This window comes from Bactrocera oleae, chromosome 5 (genome assembly GCF_042242935.1).
Source record: "Bactrocera oleae isolate idBacOlea1 chromosome 5, idBacOlea1, whole genome shotgun sequence".
NCBI classification, from domain to species: Eukaryota; Metazoa; Arthropoda; class Insecta; order Diptera; family Tephritidae; genus Bactrocera; species Bactrocera oleae.
In genome coordinates, this window is record NC_091539.1 from 29,076,941 (window position 1) to 29,092,351 (window position 15,411).

General features: G+C 34.8%; 1 protein-coding gene across 1 annotated transcript; it reads right to left on the bottom strand.

Annotated features, from left to right (window-relative positions):
* Window positions 1-354: 354 nt before the first annotated feature.
* Window positions 355-13,114, bottom strand: Remo (Remoulade). The gene is made up of 6 exons (XM_070110275.1): window positions 12,559-13,114; window positions 12,279-12,497; window positions 11,995-12,208; window positions 7,360-11,773; window positions 6,455-6,539; window positions 355-3,292 (listed from the first exon to the last, which is right to left on the bottom strand). The coding sequence occupies exons 1-6, from the start codon at window positions 12,771-12,773 to the stop codon at window positions 1,087-1,089; spliced, it is 7,353 nt and encodes a 2,450-aa protein (XP_069966376.1). The 5' UTR covers window positions 12,774-13,114; the 3' UTR covers window positions 355-1,086.
* Window positions 13,115-15,411: the final 2,297 nt, after the last annotated feature.

Genomic DNA, 15,411 nt, shown 5'->3' on the forward strand with positions numbered 1-15,411 from the left:
GTATTCATCATCACTTTATGCGCTGAAGTCATACTCAAGAGAATGACCATTGATCAACATATAATAATTTGCAGTGACAGCCAAGCTGCGCTGATGGCAATATCATAATGTTCGATCAAATAGCATATGGTATGGGAATATGTCAGGAATCTAATTGCAGTAGTCGACCGAAATAAAGTTAGCCTGTTTTGGGTTCCAAAAAGCTTTGTCCCGCCGATGGGACCAGAGCCCTTTTTTATCAGTAGATCCGCATTCGATAAAAGAGGAACTAAGAATTGAGGAAAAGAAAATAGTTATATTGTATTAAAACTTACTTGTATATTTAAAAATAAAATGTGTAACCAATAACAAGGATTACATTATCAATATTTTAAAAATTTGTGTTTATTTTATCTTAAAATTATTCACATAAAACATTATTTAATAACTATTATTTATTCTATATGTTACATCTTTGGTTACGAAGTATAGAAGCTGAAAGGCCCCTTAACTGAGTTACCACCGCTTTAGTGCCAAAACAGCCTTATCTGCTATATATATTTTTAGTCAATTATATATGTATATTTAGTTTCAAGTATAGACACGAAGTATGTTATGTCTTAGAAAAACTTATGTAATATTCTTTGTATTCCTTCAGTTCTCTATTTTGATTTCAACATCAAAATAAAAAGTATCTTAAAAACTAGAAAGAAATATTTTTAAATGTGGATGTAATTGTACATAGGTATATAATTTATATAAATAAAACTTATGATGAACATGGTTTCTTTCTATAGAATTGTTAAGAAAGTCAAGCCCATGCGGTAACTTGTAAAATATTCCATCACAGTAAGCTTCAATCAAACGCATGTATTCATACTCTTTTAATCAGAAAGGCGCTATTTGCCAACATAATAGCGCAGTAAATTAGCTCAAAATTTGAAATCGTTAGATTACTTGTCGATAAATATATGTTATATACACACATTACGTGATATAAACTTGAGTATGAATTTGAGTAAATAGAAGAGCTTAACTTCGGATCGGCATTAACATTACAGCCTTGGCAAGCCAACGTAAAAGTTTTCAGCCATGGAGATTTAATTCCTAGCTTTTCTTAACTTTTTGGTCTATATATGAAATTATACTACTTTGACTACTGTCGTCCTCAACTGCATCAATAGATGCTTCTATAAGAGGTTTAGCTATCACGTTGTATGACGAAAAGCTTGTTGATTTCGATTGAGATGAAGGTGCCGTAATCGGCATTGATGCTATCTCCGCAGCAGTATCCATATGTTTTAAATTGTTGCTTCCATCTATGCTTGTAGAAATGGTGTGATTATGTTTAATAGCTTCATATAGTTCATCAATTGATGGATCATTTTCACTCATTCGGTGTTCCAAGGTATAATCACTTTTCGGGTTTTCATCTTCAAAGTCATTTAGCGGATCTTCTGTGTCGCTAGTGTTTGATGACTGATAGGGAAACTCTTCGGTTAATGTAATGTTTAAGTCGTTGTCAGGCTGTGGTTCATATAAGCCATGACTTCGTATGCTAATTTCAGAATTTTGGTAATTCAAATCACTTTCATTTGTCGGACTAATCGAATGAACGGTTTTTGCATGTGGTACGCTGAAGACATTATTTTCGCTGGCAGATTCATATTTATCGGCAAACTCGGCTTGTTTTAGTTTACGGCATTTAGGAGTCTTTTGGTTGTCACTAACCAAAAATGGTACACTTAAGGAACTGCCATTCCAGGATCCGACTCTACCATTCTCTAAACTAAAAAGCGATGAATGATTTGAATGTTCGTTTTTCAAAAATCTATTGGAAGAATCAACGGAATCATGTAGATTGTTAAGTGACTTGGAATGTATTGGGTTGTGTCGAATTAAAATACCCGCCGTAGAGGATTCGTCAATATTAACTTGGTTCGTAATGTGTAACGCGTTTGATATATAAATTTCGTCTGGCTTTAAATCAAGTGTTTCTGAATGTTTACTTATTTCATAATTTGTAACACTTGGTAAACCGACACTATTCATTGCATCAACATCTTCATTTTCCATTAATGGTGATGGAGCCTTTAATGGGCTAGAATGCTTAAGCAATCCCGGTTTTCCTGGAAAAGAAACTGCGGACGCATTTTGATATAACGGAACTTTTTGTTCATCCAAAGAGTCATCTTCATTTTCAACTTCTTCTTCCCGCTCACTTAGAGTCTCAACACAACTGCGTTTATTAGATCGATTGGAGTTCCTAACCTTTATGATTTCGTGTTTCGGTTCTTTTGTCTCAGGTATATTAGTATAGATGTTTGCAACAAAATCAGATGCACAGGGGCGATTTTGTACAGAACAATCGGAATTCATTCTAGACATACCCAATCCATTTCGATAATTCTCTATCGGTGTATAGTGTGGCGACTTAGTGCCATCATTTGTATAGACATTCGGTTTATAACAGATGTTTGTATTATTTACTTTGCTACCACCTCTTAAGAGGGTAATAGCATTGTGTCGTTTCGAATAGATGTGAGCATTTTCACTTCCTGTTAAAGATGAGATGTCACTAACATTGTCCAAATATTCAACGCGCTCTACTTGCCGTTGAAGTTCAAAATTATTGCGTTTCGCTAAGCGCTTTTGTTTTTTAAAAAACTTTCTCGCTACTATTATTTGATTGGGATTATAAAATATTTCAGCGCTTGGTATTTCGCTAGTGATGGGGACAGTGGTTAGACTGTTTACCGCCATATGGTGATTGTTGGTGATAGATGTTTGATTTACGTTTGATGAGACTGTGCCGAGTAAAGGACAATCGAGATTTTGTAAAATGTGTTCGTTTTTATGTGAGTTGCTTTTCATACTGCGGACACTGCTACTGCGATGTCTTGAGCATTGGCTATTTGTTTGGGAACCGGACATACTTACATCATAAACTGCTGACGTTTTGTTTGCTGGTATAGCGGAAGGCACATTTGCATCATAGTAATTCTGTTGATAGCTTTTACAATTGGCATTCGTTAAACAAAATCTTTGTCCCCAAGCCCTTCTTGTATCATTTCTAGACAATGTATAGAATAGAATTAAAAATAGTCCCAGCAAACAGGAAGATACCGCAAACATCATACTATACATTCCATTAGGCTTTAAATTTTCTAAACTTTGGTGAACAAACATTGCTGCTGATATCCAGGATACAATGAATAGGATCAGAAATAGTAAATGAGCTCGCAAATGTGTTATATTCGATCTTTCGAAGTCATCGACTATACTGCTCACTGGATTACTAAGAGTGAGGCTTCTTAAGCAGGAGGCAGTATTAACCCGATTTTATTAATTTTTTCCAATACCACATACTACTAACATGCCAAGTACTAATAAAATGCTGCCTGGGTTTCATTAAGGTACCTCACATACCATCTCCAATCATATGGAGTAAAGTCAGCCGGATGTTCGAAAATCCTGATATTAGGTATATGGGAGCTATTGACACTATTCAACCCATTTTTGGCATTCAGACATACTATTATCAGGATAGGATTTTCTCCGAATTTCTATAATATATCTTACAGATGAACGTTCGAATTGAGACTGGGTTCCACATATTAGGTACCTAAGAGCTTGAATAGTTTTGGTTCGGTTTGGAAAATTGTTGGTCATAAGCTGGAATACTTCAAGAGCATTATTCATGCAAAGTTTTATCCCGTTAATTTCATTTGTGCTTGCTTTGAATACTGGAAAGTGAAAGAATCGGATGGAAATTAAAACTGTGTTATATGGGAAGTAGGCGTGGTTGTAGTCCGATTACACTCATTTTCGTACTGTGATATAATATAATCACAACTTTCGTTGTTGATTTACGTGAGTACCTGCCGGCGACGGCCTTACCTCACGGTGCTCCAAAGCACAACGTATCAATACAATGCGTTGATAAGCTCCCCAAATAATACGAGCTATTTGCAAGTATTAATTTGGTTACCAGTGGCAGTGTGTCTGGGCACACACTACCATCTTGGTAAGATTCGAGGCCGACCTAAAACCTCTTCCGTTTTCGGGTACGGAACCCAGTTGCTTTTTGCAACTTCTTTTTAGAACTGAAAAAACAGTTAGGCTGAATTTTCAGTTCTTCCTGCATTTAGGTTTCAACCATAGCCACCACGAATCTCCCCAAAGGGGTCATAACCCAATGAGCAGATTGGACCGAAGTCCAAGGGCTTTCTGCTCCCCGTAGTACCAGAAAGTCTCCGGTAAGACTGTGTAGCCGAAACTACTGCCAGTTGAGCTACCCATTACTCAATGACTGGTGACATTTTTCGCTTGAACTTCAAATGTCTTTTTATTTGATTTTCCATTTAAAGTCTATAATATCATTTCAAGCTGAGTATTATAGCACTATTTCTGACATACTATGCTGATATTACTGAGCAAGGTACATAATAACAGTCATAGTGCATATTGGCTTTTAGTCGCCTCTTACGACAGACATGCATTACCGCGGGTAAATTCTTACCCCTACCCGCAGGGGGAATAATATAATCACAATAATGTTACCTACGGCTCCTATAAAGTACTCTTGTATCATCCTGGGTGTTAAATTAAATGATGCATTTAGTTATTGATTTATCGCGCTTTAGCTAGTTTTTAACAAAACCGTTATATGGGGCACTTCCCGGGGTTATCACTCGATTTCACCTATTTTCACATTAACGGTGGGATGCTGAAAACATTTGCCTTGAGCGAATTTGGTTATTATAGCTTTATTGGTTTATGAGATATGTATATTAAACCTATTAGAGGGCGGGGTCACACCCACTTTTTTAATTTTTTAAACTGCAGATGCTCCTCGCGATTCGTCATACCAAATAACAGTCTTGTATCTCATTGTAGAGCTTAGATATACCTATTTATTGGTTTAGATTAAAGCCGTTTTGTGGGCGTGGCAATGGTCTAATTACGCCCATCTAAAAATCGTCCTTCTCTATTTTTGCCAAGTAGCACGTGTACCAATTTTCATTACGATATCTAAATTTTTACTTAAGTTACAGCTTGCACAGACGACCGGACGGACCGACAGTCGCCCGAATTTCAACTCGTCTCGTCATCGTGATTATTTATATATAAATAACGCTATATCTAACTCGAATAGTTTTAGGTGGTAGAAACAACCGCTAGGTGAACAAAACTATTATACTCTGTAGCAACATGTTGCAAGAATGGAATGGAATTTTTGAACAACGACGCAAAACAAACAGCTGATTTGATAAATCAAGCTTGTCAGACTGATACTTCGTTACTCGGTAGAACGAGAATCTGTTAATTTTACAAAAACAAAATGCACGTTAAATAACGTCTAACGAATTTACAGATCTGGTGTGAATACCCTTAATAAATTTCAAATTCAGAATAGTTCTGGGGAAAAAATATCATGGAACTAATCGCAGATAAAGGCTGAATAGAGCCTGCCATCATACCACTCCTATGGTCACTTGTAGCTAATGAGCTTCTGAGAGCCAAAAAACTCCAGGTCACAATAAAAGAAGGTGTATGGCGTGGGAGGCGACTCACCAGCGGAACTTACAACATCAATAAAGACGGCTCAAAACTGGTCAAAGGAGTGGGAGCCGGAATCTATTGCTTAGAACTGGGTCTTAGGTGACCCTTTAAGCTTGCAGAATACTGCAGAATCGTCCAGGCGGAAGTCTTTGCAGTCAGGAAAGCGGCAGAGATAGCTAACAAAGCAGGTGGCAACATAAAAAAGATAAAAATATACGTCGATAGCCAGGCGGCAATCAAGGCAATAATCTCACATCGCATTACAACAGAGAATGTCCCTAGAAGCAGGGAGGCAGTAGATGTAGCGGCTGTCGGAAAGCGACTGCATACTCTAATATACTGGGTTCCAGTCCACAAAGGGCTTCCGGGAAACGAAATAGCTGATGAGATTGCTAAAAGTGCTATCCGTCTTGCTACCGAATAAGTGCAGGAAATACGGAAGTCCAGCAGCAAACTTAGATAGCAAGTTGTTCTTAAAGTTCGAAAAAAGCGTTGACGTCCTGTATGACGAATACTTCACCACAAATTAAACATCACCTCCATCTGGCATTACTAAGGACCAGTAGTTCTATGTATGACGTGACAGCCGGTCAGTATAACCTAAACTAACCTAATGGCAAATAAAGAAGGAAATAAAATCATCCAAGCTTGCAGGCGCGAAAATTATAGGCCCAAAACAAAACTGTCAATAGCTATGGGCAAATACCCTAGCATTTTGCAAGCAGAAGTATTCATCATCACTTTATGCGCTGAAGTCATACTCAAGAGAATGACCATTGATCAACATATAATAATTTGCAGTGACAGCCAAGCTGCGCTGATGGCAATATCATAATGTTCGATCAAATAGCATATGGTATGGGAATATGTCAGGAATCTAATTGCAGTAGTCGACCGAAATAAAGTTAGCCTGTTTTGGGTTCCAAAAAGCTTTGTCCCGCCGATGGGACCAGAGCCCTTTTTTATCAGTAGATCCGCATTCGATAAAAGAGGAACTAAGAATTGAGGAAAAGAAAATAGTTATATTGTATTAAAACTTACTTGTATATTTAAAAATAAAATGTGTAACCAATAACAAGGATTACATTATCAATATTTTAAAAATTTGTGTTTATTTTATCTTAAAATTATTCACATAAAACATTATTTAATAACTATTATTTATTCTATATGTTACATCTTTGGTTACGAAGTATAGAAGCTGAAAGGCCCCTTAACTGAGTTACCACCGCTTTAGTGCCAAAACAGCCTTATCTGCTATATATATTTTTAGTCAATTATATATGTATATTTAGTTTCAAGTATAGACACGAAGTATGTTATGTCTTAGAAAAACTTATGTAATATTCTTTGTATTCCTTCAGTTCTCTATTTTGATTTCAACATCAAAATAAAAAGTATCTTAAAAACTAGAAAGAAATATTTTTAAATGTGGATGTAATTGTACATAGGTATATAATTTATATAAATAAAACTTATGATGAACATGGTTTCTTTCTATAGAATTGTTAAGAAAGTCAAGCCCATGCGGTAACTTGTAAAATATTCCATCACAGTAAGCTTCAATCAAACGCATGTATTCATACTCTTTTAATCAGAAAGGCGCTATTTGCCAACATAATAGCGCAGTAAATTAGCTCAAAATTTGAAATCGTTAGATTACTTGTCGATAAATATATGTTATATACACACATTACGTGATATAAACTTGAGTATGAATTTGAGTAAATAGAAGAGCTTAACTTCGGATCGGCATTAACATTACAGCCTTGGCAAGCCAACGTAAAAGTTTTCAGCCATGGAGATTTAATTCCTAGCTTTTCTTAACTTTTTGGTCTATATATGAAATTATACTACTTTGACTACTGTCGTCCTCAACTGCATCAATAGATGCTTCTATAAGAGGTTTAGCTATCACGTTGTATGACGAAAAGCTTGTTGATTTCGATTGAGATGAAGGTGCCGTAATCGGCATTGATGCTATCTCCGCAGCAGTATCCATATGTTTTAAATTGTTGCTTCCATCTATGCTTGTAGAAATGGTGTGATTATGTTTAATAGCTTCATATAGTTCATCAATTGATGGATCATTTTCACTCATTCGGTGTTCCAAGGTATAATCACTTTTCGGGTTTTCATCTTCAAAGTCATTTAGCGGATCTTCTGTGTCGCTAGTGTTTGATGACTGATAGGGAAACTCTTCGGTTAATGTAATGTTTAAGTCGTTGTCAGGCTGTGGTTCATATAAGCCATGACTTCGTATGCTAATTTCAGAATTTTGGTAATTCAAATCACTTTCATTTGTCGGACTAATCGAATGAACGGTTTTTGCATGTGGTACGCTGAAGACATTATTTTCGCTGGCAGATTCATATTTATCGGCAAACTCGGCTTGTTTTAGTTTACGGCATTTAGGAGTCTTTTGGTTGTCACTAACCAAAAATGGTACACTTAAGGAACTGCCATTCCAGGATCCGACTCTACCATTCTCTAAACTAAAAAGCGATGAATGATTTGAATGTTCGTTTTTCAAAAATCTATTGGAAGAATCAACGGAATCATGTAGATTGTTAAGTGACTTGGAATGTATTGGGTTGTGTCGAATTAAAATACCCGCCGTAGAGGATTCGTCAATATTAACTTGGTTCGTAATGTGTAACGCGTTTGATATATAAATTTCGTCTGGCTTTAAATCAAGTGTTTCTGAATGTTTACTTATTTCATAATTTGTAACACTTGGTAAACCGACACTATTCATTGCATCAACATCTTCATTTTCCATTAATGGTGATGGAGCCTTTAATGGGCTAGAATGCTTAAGCAATCCCGGTTTTCCTGGAAAAGAAACTGCGGACGCATTTTGATATAACGGAACTTTTTGTTCATCCAAAGAGTCATCTTCATTTTCAACTTCTTCTTCCCGCTCACTTAGAGTCTCAACACAACTGCGTTTATTAGATCGATTGGAGTTCCTAACCTTTATGATTTCGTGTTTCGGTTCTTTTGTCTCAGGTATATTAGTATAGATGTTTGCAACAAAATCAGATGCACAGGGGCGATTTTGTACAGAACAATCGGAATTCATTCTAGACATACCCAATCCATTTCGATAATTCTCTATCGGTGTATAGTGTGGCGACTTAGTGCCATCATTTGTATAGACATTCGGTTTATAACAGATGTTTGTATTATTTACTTTGCTACCACCTCTTAAGAGGGTAATAGCATTGTGTCGTTTCGAATAGATGTGAGCATTTTCACTTCCTGTTAAAGATGAGATGTCACTAACATTGTCCAAATATTCAACGCGCTCTACTTGCCGTTGAAGTTCAAAATTATTGCGTTTCGCTAAGCGCTTTTGTTTTTTAAAAAACTTTCTCGCTACTATTATTTGATTGGGATTATAAAATATTTCAGCGCTTGGTATTTCGCTAGTGATGGGGACAGTGGTTAGACTGTTTACCGCCATATGGTGATTGTTGGTGATAGATGTTTGATTTACGTTTGATGAGACTGTGCCGAGTAAAGGACAATCGAGATTTTGTAAAATGTGTTCGTTTTTATGTGAGTTGCTTTTCATACTGCGGACACTGCTACTGCGATGTCTTGAGCATTGGCTATTTGTTTGGGAACCGGACATACTTACATCATAAACTGCTGACGTTTTGTTTGCTGGTATAGCGGAAGGCACATTTGCATCATAGTAATTCTGTTGATAGCTTTTACAATTGGCATTCGTTAAACAAAATCTTTGTCCCCAAGCCCTTCTTGTATCATTTCTAGACAATGTATAGAATAGAATTAAAAATAGTCCCAGCAAACAGGAAGATACCGCAAACATCATACTATACATTCCATTAGGCTTTAAATTTTCTAAACTTTGGTGAACAAACATTGCTGCTGATATCCAGGATACAATGAATAGGATCAGAAATAGTAAATGAGCTCGCAAATGTGTTATATTCGATCTTTCGAAGTCATCGACTATACTGCTCACTGGATTACTAAGAGTGAGGCTTCTGTACTGATCGACCCCTGTGGAATTATGATTAACCCGTGACACAGGATTTTGCTTTAAGTCCAGCCAGTCCAAATCAATATTTTCGGTAGCCATTGTATTATCAGCAAAGTGTTTTTTTGACAACACATTTACAGCTCTCTGAGACATATGGCAATAAATACATAGCATTAGTGTAGCAAGAAAAATCAAGAGTATTATTGCCGGAACAAATAATGCGTTCAATGACGATGGATTATGTAGAAAACAAAATGAGTAGGAAGCATATTCGTTGACATTAACTGCGCTCGATATACCACAAATTATCATTCCAATTCCCCAGCCGACTAAGTAAATACTAAGTATAGGTTTTTTAAATTTTACTTCCTTGGGCACGTCAGGTTCAGAGGCTACTCGATAAGTTTTGGACAAACCTTTGTACAAATTGCTTAAACATACGCACAGCCATAGCAAAACAGATAGAGAAAAGTAATGTAATAAAATTCCAACTATCCGGCAAATATGATGATATTCTGTTTGGTATATTCCAAGTACAAACACGGCTGATAAAGATGAAACTGACAGCCATATATTCACCAATGAATGCCTTTGTTGACGATTCATTCGTATTGCTTTGCGAAAAATCACAAAAGTAGTTATATTAATCCACGAACAAAAGAAAACAACTACGCTTCCTATATATACGCTTACAGGAGCGAATCTAAAAGTAGCTCCTGACCCTTCAATTGCATAGTCATTAAGGTATTCGCGGCGTTGCAGAATGCCGTAGTAACCCAACCGACTACAAGTAAACAACAATAGGCCACGGTGGAAATATAACTTTCGACACTCCCGGGGGTTCCAATTATTTAAATCATCATCCCACCACGCCGGTATTGGCGAACTTTTTTCATTATGAAAAGGATGTACTCGTAACATGATGAATATTTTATCACTTATATCAACTAACGGTAATGACTCGATTGATTTTTTTGATATTTTAGCTCCAATAACGGCAGATGTCAGTAGTAAATTTTTTACTTCTGGAAAATTGCTATTTTTGTCCATAAGGCCAAACAGATTACCATTGCGAAAAAGTGCAAAAATTAATCTAATAGATTTGTCAGATTTATCGAACAAAGAAGTTGTAGGAATCTGAATAGCAGCATCGATATACCTCTCGAACATTGGAAACGTGTCATTAGAAGTGCTACATTCAAAGTTGCGATGTTCTAAATTATTTATGCTATTTAGCCATGTGCACGATATACCACTAAATGAATCAACATGAATGTTGAAAAAGTCCACGAAAATATTTCTGGAAATAGACCAAGGGTCATAAGCGATGTCTTGATCTGCGCGTGGTAAAGACTGAACATACGATGATGCTGTTTCTATTATATTCAAAAAACTAAGACTTGTTGTAAACTTAGTTTGTGCTTCGTCAAACAGCTCTTTTGGCAACAATAAAAGGTTTGATACCATACTTAGTAATAAGTATGAAATATCTTGTTTATACGATATGTAGTTCAAATATTTCTTTAAAGTGCGTGCTATGAATTCCAAATCCATAGGATCCTTAATATTATTTAAATATATTTGAGTATTTGTGAAATTCTGTAACCGTTCAGCAATTTCGAATGCATTATTTTTTGTAAAATTCATTTTTGCAAAGTGCTCCAAAATTCTTGTAGTTTCACTTACAAAAGGACAAGAACTTGTTTCTAAGTTTTCCCATTCTCCTATTGTATTACAATTGTATGTGACTATGAGCTTGTCATTTTCGGCACACCCCTGACTAACAGTTTCTCCACGTATAGCTTGGGGCCAGTGATAAGTTCCCTTATTTGTTCGAACTATTGTGGCTTTACAGTATGTAGTGTCTTTTGCTATTACAACTACTGTAATTGCTTTAGATAAATTCGCCTGTTGTGAATTTAATGTGCAATCCCACATTCCAGAATGATTTTTAGAGATTTGTTCAATTTTGAGAATAGAATTGAGTATACCAGAGTCAAAGATGTGCCTTGTTGAGATATTAACATCGGTGAAAACTTTCTCTGGGTCATTGTAAATTATATCTTCAGTGGAGTTGGAGTGACGAACCTTTTCAGACCAACCCCAAAATATATGGGCTCGTGTTGCGGGAATGTCTTCTGATTCTCGAGCTATTTCTATGGCAACACGGGGAGCTCGACATTTTAGTACTAGTTCATCTCCTTCGAAAACAATCTAAAATACAAAGAAGTTTATTTAATTGAAAGTATTTTTGATTTAACTATTGAGATAAAAAACGCAAATTTCAGTGCAAATATTCAAAATGGGTTAACCATATTATAACTTTGTTAAATATTTATATTACTATATGTGGGCAACTCTTGGAGATCATAACTAAATTTAACTCTGCCCTGTAAAATAATGCAAAAGATTTTTTATATTTATTCACATTTTACCTGATTTCTCAATGGTATTAGTTCCAGAAATGTTTGTATAGGTGATTCGCAATGCAAATCTACGCCAACCTTCAGTTTTTTCAAGAATGAATCTTTAAAATATACAGGCGATTCGCACTTAGGTGAAGGCTGCATTTTTACAACGCGGTCAATAGTCCACGCTAAGAGCCAAACTAAATCACAGTTGCATACTAGAGGATTATTTGAAATATCGCTGAAAAGTATAATATATTTAAACATATACATATACCTAGGTGGAAACATCGTTCAGGTTCGATACTTACAGGTGTTTCAAATTAGGCATAAATTCAAAAGAACCGGAAAATATATGTCTAATAGCATTTTTACTTAATTTTAAACGTTCCAAATTAAATAGTGATCCTCCAAATGTATCCTTGTCAATTTTTCTCAGCAAATTTGAAGACAAATCTAACCGTTTCAGCTGTGTTAAAATATTAAACTCTTCACTTTGAATGCTTGTAAATGCATTATTGCTCAAGTCACTACAAAATATATAAGAAATCATTAATATTTTTATTCTAGTAAATATATCAATTTTCATACAGCGAAATTATATGTTGTCCAATTTCAGAAAAGTCTAGGTTTTGCCAATTGGAGATAGGTGCCTCTGTTATACCACCGCACTTAACTCGTACATTGGAGCTATTATCTGAAACTGTTTTGCACTGACAACTAACCGGGCAAGAATTTACAATGTTTGCCAAAAATTTGTGTATTGCCCATACAATAAACCAAATGTAAATACTTTGCACCCGCATTTTGCTTTAATATTAAAATTTTTATAAATCCATTCCAAAATAAAAAATAAAAAAACGTAATATTGGTTTTACTACGTTGGTAGGACTCTCTTTGGACCGTTGTATTTTATATATTTTAAACGCAAATTCCTACAATGTTCAATGTACATTTATTTTGCATCTATACGATTTATAACAAAATAACTTTAAATTTAAATGCTTGTTAAAGAAAATATTTCCAAAAATATCTTTTAAGCGAAAAGCCAATAATTTAAATATCAACAATACGCTCTCGGAGTGAACCGTTCCGTTTCCAAATCATTTTCGTGTTATTTTAAACGTTACCACACTAATAAAAAAAGTAATACCATCAATTTATGACAATTACACATTTCTTAATATTATAATAACAGAAAAATATTTCAATTTATCAAATTTAGATATTCATGAATACAAAAACTTGCAAGTGGAAAAAAAACTTGAAGACTTGTTGCAAACTTAGTTTCGTCAAACAGCCCTTTTAGAAACAATAAAAGGTTTCGTACAATACTTAGTAATAAGTATGAAATATTATATTTTGTATATACGATATGTAGTTCAAATATTTCTTCAAATTGCGTGCAATGAAATCCAAGTCTATAGGATTCTTAATATTATTCAAATATATTTGAGTATGTATGAAATTTCGTAACCGTTCAGCCATTTCGAATGCATTAGCAACACGGGGAGCTCGACATTTTAGTACTAGCTCATTTCCTTCAAAAACAATCTAAAATACAAAGAAGTACTGAATAATAACAGAAAATTATTTTTATATTATTTATAAATTGTGAGCAAGACATGAAGTACCCTGCAAGCGAACTATCAGTTAGGTCATTGCCCTGCAATCGAACAATCAGTTAAGTCACTGATTAATTACCCAAGAGTGCTACCAGAGATTTCTGTTAAAGTTTTTATGGGTTTCTTAAGGCCAATTGACAAAACTAAACGAAAGCTGGATCTACTATATAGGGCTGTCAGATTGTGCAGCACACACAGTTCTAGTTAAAGTGTTGTCGTGTTAGGAGCAATTGAGACATAAGCAAGAAGTTGTAAGCTCGAATAATAAGCAATAAGTGTTAAGTTAATGGAATTAAAAATCCAGATAAGGGTATAGTCATTAAATTAGTACTTTTATTTAAAACTTAAAGAACCTGCTATATTATTTAGCACTCCTGAATTTAGAGTATAAAATTATAAAATTGCAACATATTGTAACGGATTTCTTGATAATCGATGATCGTCTAACTATAACTCACTCTTGAGCTCGATCACTGGATTGTTAAATTAAAGTCCCAATTTAATGGCTATACACTTATCTTTATTCCAACAACTTAACACTTATTGCTCGATATTCGAGTTTGCAACTTATTGCTTATAGTTTAATTGCTTTTTACACGGCAACACTCTAATTAGAACTGTGTCTGCTGTACAGTCCGGCAGCCCTTATATAGTAAATTTTTAACAAAAGTTCGCTAGTAGAACCAGAGAACGTATATAGCGGCCTTTACACGGTCATTTTTGTATGAAAACATGGTATGATGCAAAAAAACTGGTTTTCGTTTAAACGGTCGAACATGCAATCATACTTTATTTCTCTGTTATTTGTGAACGAAGCAACATCAAGGATGAAATGACAAGGATGACATGAAGCGAGACTCTCTCATTTTCGCTGATTTTTCTGTTATTATCTTTCCCTGATTATTAAAATCAGGGAAATTCGAACAGCTGATGTCAAAAAAGGCGGGATGCCAGAAATAAACCCGCTAAAAATAGCTAACAAAAGCAGTGCGAAAGGAAATTTCAGGGAACGACACAAATATTTTTGAACAACGTGCAACTAAATTTTATTTGCTAATTTAATTTAAAACGTTCATCGTAAAACCATGATATTTTATTATGACTTGTATTGTTTCTTTGTTATAATTTTTTTTTATTTATATGTTGTTTTTTATATTATATGATTTTTTTAAAAATTTATAATCTAGCCATCCAGAACGCTTAGATAAATTTCAAAGAAGTCCTTCCACAGTTCTTCGTTTATCCGTGACGTCATTACGCTTCAATGTTTGTTTACGACTGAAAAAATATACTGCGTGCATGATGCAAGCGTTTACACCATAAAACATCTTCATAACAACATCATGTTTTTAAATTTTTTAAAAACCATCGCACATGTATGACAAACACGAATTTATTATGTTTACACGCTCATTCTTCTCATCACGCCGCACATGCTTCCAAACATGAATGACCGTGTAAAGGCCGCTTATCATAGAGAAGGTTCAATTTCAGACTAGCGTGTGAATTGTCAAAACCTAATTTAATTGTCAAAATCATAATTTATCACTTTTCAATACTATATGCAGAGAATGTTAATAAATATATAAATATTCATATATTAACTTTCTCTGCTATATGTGCGCACATTGATTTATATGTCAACATATATGTAATATTTATTGAAAAGTTTATATTTTAATGTTTGTTTATAAACTTAAGACTTAAAATTGTAAATTATTTGTTTAAGTTTATCAGTGGGAAAATTCAACTCTACGACTGCTCCGCGACGCTTCACTTTTTCTTCTTTCTTCTTGATTACCCTTTTCAACTTCTTCTT